Source organism: Micromys minutus (genome assembly GCF_963924665.1).
Source record: "Micromys minutus genome assembly, chromosome: 13".
NCBI lineage: Eukaryota > Metazoa > Chordata > Mammalia > Rodentia > Muridae > Micromys > Micromys minutus.
The window spans coordinates 44,048,419-44,057,453 of record NC_137982.1 but is presented as its reverse complement, the minus strand read 5'-3'; the positions used below and the strand labels follow the sequence as shown (position 1 = coordinate 44,057,453).

General features: G+C 42.1%; 1 protein-coding gene across 1 annotated transcript in view; it reads left to right on the top strand.

Annotated features, from left to right (window-relative positions):
• The first annotated feature begins 1,264 nt into the window (after positions 1 to 1,264).
• The window catches only part of TLK1 (tousled like kinase 1), a 93,487-nt gene continuing 85,716 nt past the window's right edge, over positions 1,265 to 9,035 (top strand). Inside the window, exon 1 of the mRNA XM_080927146.1 lies at positions 1,265 to 1,830. Within this exon, the coding sequence (XP_080783272.1) occupies positions 1,692 to 1,830 (139 nt within the window). The 5' untranslated portion in view covers positions 1,265 to 1,691. The remainder of the gene's footprint in view (positions 1,831 to 9,035) is intronic.

Genomic DNA, 9,035 nt, shown 5'->3' with positions numbered 1-9,035 from the left:
TGCTTCTGAGGGGGGGGGGTAGAAGTGGAGCCTGTGTAGGTAGAGGTGAGCTGGGTGGGCCATAGATGTTCCCGGCTGATTGTACAGGGGGCTTCAGAGCTGTACACACAACCTACAGTGTGAATCAAAGCCACCCACGTCACAGCGAGTCCATTCTATGTCAACAAATAGAGTAACGTTCCATTTGTGACAGTTCTTAGGTTTCAAAAGCAGAGTGTGACTGAAACCAGGAGAATCTGAAACACAGGAACACTCCAGTGACTTCTGCCATAGCTGACAACCAAGGCTCTATTCTGGGATGACAGTTTATCTGAAAAAAACATTACTATGAGAAATGCAAAGTCATAAAAATAAAAAATAGAAATGACATTTTTGTCCCCCGGTAATCATGTAATTTCCTTATGCCCGCACAGTTGCTCTATAGCATAATCTTTTTAGTGCTCTATTCAATTTGGTTGTTTAAAGAGAGCAATAACCTCGTCGTATTTTTCCTGGACTACTAGACTGTTCTTTTATGAACAAGATGGCCAGTCGCTGGTGTGTGTACGTGGGTGTGCAGAAAGCTACACTCTACCTATAAATTTTAGCAAATACTGTAATTTGTTTTGGGAATTCGTCGTCAATACTCAACAGCGGCACCAGAACCTGGAAATTTCTAGAAACCGTACCTTCTTCAAGATGAACACTATAGTTGTTTTTTTTTTTTAATGTCAATATCTCCTATTTAGATTTTCCACTTCTGTGAAAACGAAGAACAAATCTGCCACACACACATAGGCTACCCTTACCGGTAGGATCTCTCAATTCCTTTGGTAGATTGTTTTTAAGGAAAGTTTTATTTTTTAGTTTTTTTTTTTTTTTTTTTTTTTTTTAAATTCCGTGAAGACTCCTGTTTTGCAGTCGGGGAAAAAAAAGCGCACACTGGCTTTTTTTTTTTTTTTTTTTTCTCCTTCCTGATGGGCAACTCTCAACTTTTCAGTTCCATTTTGAGACTCCGGAGCCGGGCGAGAGCAGAGGCGTCTCGGGCAGGCTGGGTGTGGGGCGCGCTTCGGAGCAGGCGCGCCGCGGCGAGGGGGAGGCAGGTGGCAGCGGGGGCGCGCCTCCCTCCGGCCGGCCCCGCGCACGCGACTCGCCTCCCCGCGCCGCGGGCCCCGCGCCTCCCTGCGCGCTCGCGCCCTCCCCGCCCTCGCCCCGCCCGGGCAGGGCCCTCCCCCTCCCCCCCCGCCGGCCCCGCGGCCGCCACCGCCGCCGCCGCTACCGGAGGCGCAGGAGCCTCGCGATAGTGTTTGCCTTGGCGGCGCGTGACGCCGCCACCGCCGCCGCCCGTAACTGATGCAGAGGTTACCCCGCCGCCTCAGCCGCCACCCACCGCCCGCCGCCGCCCGGGCGACGCCGGGGCCCGACGCACTGCAGAGGTGCCGGCAGGTTCCGCCCGCGGAAGTGGCCTCGGTCGGCGCGGTCCGCGCTCCGCCCGCGCTCCGGCCCCGGCCCCGCGGCCCCGGCCACTTGCCTCCCCTCAGCGCTGCCCTCCCCGCCCGCCCTCCGCCCCGCGCGCTCCCTCGGCGGCGCGGCGCTCCCCTCCCAGCCCTCGCGCCCGCGCTCGCCCTCAGCGCGGCCCCCGCCATGACGGAGGCGGGTGCCGGTGCCTCCGCCGTCGCAGGGGGGGAGTCGGGCTCCCAGAAAGTAGCTTGATGAGTGTCCAAAGTAGCAGTGGAAGTTTGGAGGGGCCGCCATCTTGGTCCCGGCTCTCCACGTCTCCAACCCCGGGCTCGGCGGCGGCGGCCAGGTCCCTGCTGAATCACACGCCGCCATCCGGGAGGCCCAGGGAAGGTAAGCGCCGCCGCGCCCTCCCGCGGGTTCCCTCGGCCCGCGCGGACCCCGGGGCTGGGGTGGGGGGTGGCGGTTCGCGGGCGGGAGGCCTGCCCTTGCTCCCTGAGCCTCCCGGCCTCGGTGCTCGGGTGGGTTTCCCCTCGCTGTGCAGCCTTGGCGCGCGAGCCCCCTCCCCTAGCCCGCACTCCTCCCATTGAGGCGGTCCCCGCGCCGCAAGCCGGGCGGCCAGGACCGGTAGGATGCCCCTCGCCCGCCGCCGGCATGTTCTCTGGGCTGCCTCGGGTCCGACTCGGATCCCCAGCGCGGCCCCAAGAGCGATCCCAACGGCAGACCGACTCGTGGGCAAGGCTGCTCGTGCCACCCCTCCAGATGGTTGCAACTTTCCTTCGCCATCGGCTCCTGCGTGTGTTTGTACGTTGTGCTCGTGGGTGCAAGTAGGCTCGTGTTGCTCTCTGCCAGGGGTGGTGGGGTTTTGTGGAAATTCCTGCTTGAAGGTTCCTGCAAAACACGCACCGAGATCGGTTACAATTGTTTTCTAAGTTTTCTGGCTCCTTGCATGCAAGTGTTCTGCCACCAGATGTAGCAGTCACACAGCTAGTAAGGCACCTAGTGCTTTTGACTAAAAAATGAACTCGCTGCATTTAACTTTAAGTCTACTCCATAAAATGGAATTTGGGAGAACACTCGTCTACCAGGGAAGAATAAATTTGCATCGGATCTTCTTTAACGCGCTTTTGTCTGGAAAATGCGTAGCCTTATTCGTTAGCAGTCGGTAAATGGGTTGTTCGCTCCTGGTTGTTTCGCACAAGGAGATTATCAGCACCTTTAAAAAAAAAAGAAGAAAACGTTTGGAAGTCCTGCAGTCTAGTAAATCTCGTTAAGAAATTCAAAGCTTCGACTTACGAATTGTTAGGATTATTGTATTTTGAAAATATATCTATATTTATTATCTATAGCCTTGATAATTACTAATCAAATATTTCTTACCCAGATCCAGTGGTTGAGGCATAGCATTCTTTGTCATTTCGTTCCCGTGAGCATGTGTGAAAGTGACAATAGGCTCAAAGATTGACGTGAATATGCTCTAGAAAATTCATGGGAAGATTTGATTTATGGCATCCATTAGACATGCCGAATACATTGACAGACATTTTCCCCTTTCATCTCACCCTGACACTGATTTTTCATTAATAGAAGATAAGAGCTTATTTATTGAATGATTTAAATTAATAATCTGAGTTTCCCTTCTGTACTTGAAAATTTATGTTTATGTACATATATAAACTTAAAAAATTGTAAGGAAATGGTTTAAAGTGCGTTTGGTAAATAGGGCAGTTGGTGCTTGTAGCCTGTTTCCACTTTGTAGTTTCATTAAGATGCCTGGTGATAGTGTGAGTTTTGAAAGACTGTCTTGGCTTCTAGAGTACTGTACCTTTGAGAAATAATTCCTCATTGATTTCTCAAGTGTTTATTGAGCCATTACTATGAGACAGGACCCGTATGTGATAATCTGCTGAGTGCATGGTGTTGGTTTAACAGTTGACTTCTGTTATCAGTCCTAGGAATTTGGCAGCCACCAAATTCAGATGGAGTTTCTAAGGAAGGTCAGCCCTAGCTAAATTTACTGTCTTAGGTGTGTTGTTCTGTACCCTTCCTGATGATGAAAAATTCTGAGTGGTTATGATAATTTAAATCAAACTTCTAAATAACAAGAAATCTACCTCCTCTCCTTTAGCAATTTTTGGTTTTGTTAAAAACAACAACAAAACCGAACAGGTTTTGTTTTTTGTTGTTAACCTAAAATATGAGTCTTAGTTAATACTTGAAATCATGGGATATAGTTTTGTGAAAGTTACACTTGACACCAACTTTTCCTTTCTTTTATCATTTCAAGTAGAACCTTAAAGTGGGCCAGTGCTGTACTACAGGGTTATACCCCAGCCCTCATAATTACAGGCCATTTCTTCTTTACTAACCATGTAAATTAAACCTGCTAACCAACCCCCATCCCCATTAATTTTGAGGCTTGACGCCCTGTTGTTAAATTTTACCATTGTCTACAGGAATTATCTATTGGAAGTCCCCAAGGATCAAAATGGAGATGTTTATCATTATCAAAATGGGTGGAGTCCCAGTTTTTGTTACAGGCGTTTAGTACCTTTTGCAGGTACATATGTTAATATGCTAAATAAGAGGAGATTAAGTTTAAGTAAGAACTTTTTGACTTTAAGGGAGGAGTAGTAAGAAATGTAAGAAATGCTGATGGGATGTGATTGGAAACATTGAATGACTGTATCAAGAAGAGTCTAAGCTTTGTTTCTTGAAAACCTGAACCAAATTAATTTGTAATCGCAGAAAATAAAAAAATAAGTTCAAAAGATGTTTAGATACATGTATGTTTGTGAACTCTTTCTCAGTTATTGTGAAATTTTTATTTCATGTATATGAGTGTTTTGACTGAATTTATATCTATACCATATGCATGCTTAGTGCTGAGGAGCTCAGAAGAGGATGTTTTGGATCCCCGGAACTGGTCTTACAGAAGGTTGTAAGTTACCATGTGAGTGCTCTGCAAGAGCAGCAAGGATATGCCGAGCCATATCCTGAGCCCTTGGTGAACTTTAAATTAAACTTTGAAAGAGGTTAAAGATATGCCATACATGTCTGTAAAAGTTATCTTGAAGACTAAAGGTGTGCGCTAATCTTCAGGATTTTTAAGATGCATGTGAATGGGCTGTTTTCTTTGCTCTGAGTCCTGAATATTTTGTTTTGTTTGTTTTATTAATTTGAAAGATTTCCCATAAGTGCTCAGCAGGGTTTCTTTTGGGTCTTTTGAACCTGTAATTTCCAACCCATTTTGTCACTTATAATACTGTTATTAAGGGATGGAGAGTTAGGAAATTTAAGATTTCAATTGGGCATGGTGGTATACACCTTTATTCCCAGCACCCTGTTGGTGGAGGCAGAACTCTGAGTCTACATAGTCTAGGACAGCCAGAGCTACATAGAGAGACCCTGCTTCAAAGAACTACAACAAAAGGAAAAAAAGGGACACATTTCAAGGAAAGATCTATTAAAATCTAGTAAGCTAGTGGTTACTGGCTAGATAAACAGCCTTTAGTTTTATTCTTTGCCTTTTGCATCTTAACATATGGCTACTTTTTGAATTCATTATTGCTATAAATCAAATGATTGATTATTCAAAAGTATCCTTTTCTCCTCAGTCTTGCTAGTTATGAGTAAGTACTTTTTTTGTGAGTAATGAGAGTATTAGCAATGGGCAGCATCACAGAGTAGCTGAGTCTGGTTTTAGACAAGTTTCTGTGCTTGAATACTGTGGTCCTTAGAAGAATTCTTCTAGGGAGATGTTAAGAGTAAGATGTGGGCTTGCAATTCCCTGAAATCACAAGCTAGTGGAGGTCAGGGTTGTATATCTTTTAGGGTTCTAGCTTAAGAATCAGTACATATTAGCAGAGCAAGAGAAAAGAAAACCTAGCATCAGGGTCTGTGCTTTTATAAACTTTGTCTTAGCACCCCTTTATTCTACTTAACATTACTAAGGATCCCAAGAAGATCATTTTTATGTGAGTTATTTTTTTAATGCTTGCTGTACTGAAACTGAGAATTTCAAAAATTTTAATTTAAAATATAATAAGTCACATGTTAATTGAGTTTTTTTTGTAAAAAATACATTCTAAAATGAAAAAATAGTATAGCTAGTGGTATTTTATGTTTTTACACATATTTTTTTTTGGCTTATTGGAAGCACGGCTGGATTTTACTCCTGCTTTGCTCCTGCATTGTTTCTGTTGTGGTATGTTTTGATTGAGATGTATGAAGTACTTAGCCTTTTCAGAATGACTGTTCCCTGATATGACACCAAAAACTACAAGTGGCAGAATTTTTTAAAAGGTTACTGGAAATGTGGAAGTACTTTGTACTCCAAAAGTACTCCCCAGAAAGTCAGTGGGCCATATATTCAGCCTAGTGAAGACTGGAGAGAGAGACACAAGGGAGACGCAAATTTAAAACCATTAATGGAAAATAGAGTCATTCTCCTAGTCTAGAAAGAGCAGAGCTAATTCAGCAGGGTGAAAAAAGAGTAAATTTTGAACAAGAACATAAGAACCATGTATCTGTTAAGCCGCCAAGCTTGTCCAACAGTGGGAAGAAGTATTTAACTTTGAAGAATGCAGTGCAGACTACAAAGACATTTTTGTGGGGGAATGTAGATTAGATTGGGTGTCTTGGATTTAACAAGTTATGGTTCCATCTATTTAAAAAATATAAACATCCTGGCATCTTTTCTTTAGGAATCCCTAATTATAGTTAAACTGTACTCATATCCTCTGAATGTTTCAGATGGTCTCAAGTCAGTAATATGACACTGTTGGCTTTATTCTTCTGCATTTTGTTGTGATTTTCCTCTGAGGATTTTCTGGAGTCAACAGGATCAGTCTTGTTGAAATGTTGCTAAGTTCCCCGTGAGATATAATAAGCTTTGAAGGCATGTAGAGAACTGAGTGCTGCTAATGGGACAGTTGGTAGAGCAGAATCCACTGAGCGCTGGGTTTTAGAATGCTTTGGGGGCTGGTTTGCAATTTTGAAGGAGAAATTCCCAATATAGGCTAGTCTTTTGTTTATAATAGCTTATATGATTTTAGAAGTAATTCGCTTAAGCTGTTTAATGTTTTTGAAGATATAGTCAGAAATGAGGAAACACGGAGGAAAAAACGTTTAAATGGATCTCTCTTGAATTAAACAATGTACATTAAATAATAACCTGGATATAAAATAAAGGATTTTAATTTTGTATTCCAAGGGTTGTACTTGTAATATTACTTACAACGATTCTTTTTTTTTTTATTTTATATGGAACTAATCTCTGCTGTATGTTGGGTTTTTAGGTGTTGGAAGTTAGGCATACATTCTCTTAACATTTTAAAAAAGAGTTATTTATATGTGTAGTTGTCTATGTGAATGTTTGCTCATTGAAGAGTTGATGGGCAGTACACATACACTTATGCATGTGTACTGAAGCTGGTTTGTCTGAGTGAGAGTTACTGTCTTTTACTTAGCCTGTTACGTGGTTCCTGGGAGCTAAACTCTGGTCCTAATTGCATAGCAAGTGCTGTTAACCTATAAGCTATCTCTTCAGCCCCTCTCCTAACTTTGCTGAGGTGAATTTAGTAAATGTAATCACACCTCCAGCTTGAGACTTCACTTAAAGTCCATTTTAAAAAATACATAACTCACTGACTAAATACTTTTGATTTATAACATGAACACTTAGAGTAGTAGTATATTTTTATGTTTGTTCATTTGTGGTTTTTGATTTGGTTTGAGATATGTGCCTTCCCAGGCTGAGATGATAGTGTTGAGAGGGAGAAGCAGTGTGGTGTATATGAGGTGACTGGTGATCGACTCTGTGCTTCAGTTTCATCAGATGAGGATCACAGAGCTGCAAGGTACTGTGGAAGCAATCTAGTACCTATCTTCCATTTTTCAGTTGAGGGAATACACATCATTTGCCTAGGCTCCCACTGTAAGAGAGTTGAGAACAGAATTCAGATTTCTTACTTTTAGGCTTGTGGTTTTGTTCTCTTACACTTTGCAACCGTATTTTAAATATAAAATATATCTGGGGTTCTTCACAGTTGGGGGTAATTAGAGGCATTGATATGTCTCTTCCAGCTCAAAAATTCTAGTGAAGAACAAATGTAGTATGCACATGGGTTACGTAGTGGGTCCCTATCAAGTAAAAACAAAATTCTTGAAAGGCTGAGGTAGTGGGATGAGAATTCTTGGACTGGCCATGCAGTGAGAACCTTAGCTTGTGCATGGTAGGGGTATTGTAATTAACAAGTCCTTTCTGTTTAAGTTTATGGGCACTGCAAGGATTATGTTAGATAGTCTTGTTTTAAAAAATGATTTATATATCAAAACACTTGGGAGTATGCTAAAAGTTATGTAAGTAAACATGTAAGGAAGACAGTGAGCTGGTTGCATTCAGAAAGTATTTCTGGGGTGTATCTCAGCCTGTACCCTTGGTTTGGCTCTAGGCTAGAGAGTGGCATGAATAATAATAAAGTAATTAGATTTCGAGTCTGCCTGTAGTAATTCATTTAATCTCATAATACAGAGTTCTGCTCAATTATTCTCATTTACAGGTAAGAACACTGAAGCAGAAAAAATAAAGGCATATGCCCAGTCTGACCTGGTAATCCATGGAAATGAGGCTTTGGATATAATCACTAACACAGTGCCTAAAAGGTGGAAATTTGGTTTTGAGTAATTTCATGGATTCCTTCCCCTTCCCTATTTTTAAATACAAAGCCATCTTTTTAAGATTCATTAAGTTAACAAGTAAACTTTTGTTAATTTTTTGGCATGACTTATATGTGCATGAAGATATAATCAGCCTACCCCCTCTCCCTAGTTTAGAAAGCTGGACCAGCTGTACTACTTGTACATGTTACTTTTTAAAAAAAGATACATTTGGAACACTCATGGAAAGTGTTAGAGATATAGTAATGGAAAAATATCTTCATGTTTGGTAATCTAATTTGAAGTTCAATTTATCTTAATTTTTTGGCCTTATAACCCTCTTTGGCTGTAGCACATGAACACTTGAACAAAGCCTTTTCCTTGTAAAGGGAAGAGGAGCAATCCCTTTTGTAAAGGCTGTGTTATCTGGTGGCTGAGTCTCTGGACAAAGCTGTAATGCTTTGTGGCAGATCTTTGACTTTTATTAATATTAAATATGGGCAGAGAAAAGCTTGACATGCAGGCTATCTATGCAGTATTTTTTTAAATGAAATTTTAATTCTGATATTGCTTTAAAAACTCTTTGGCTAATCTAATGAGAGGGAGAGAGAGGTTGAATGGTTGATAGGCATAGAAAGCCTGGGTTAGAAGGGTCTGTTGGCAAATCCAGGTGGTAGGTTACTTTTAATTCAGTCTTCCCAGAGTAGTTCTATCATTAGGTCTGATATTGGGTGACTTCCAAGAAGGCAAATTATTCTTGTACTTAAAGAAATGTTCTATTCTTTAGATTCATTACAAGGACAAATAGTTTTCTTAAATGACGTGTAATGTTTGTTTTTTTTCATCTCATGTGGTTATATACAGATTTCTGTGTATAATAAATCTATACCTTGCCTTAGAAACGAATTAGCTGGAGAGAACAGCAAGCTGCCTTTAGT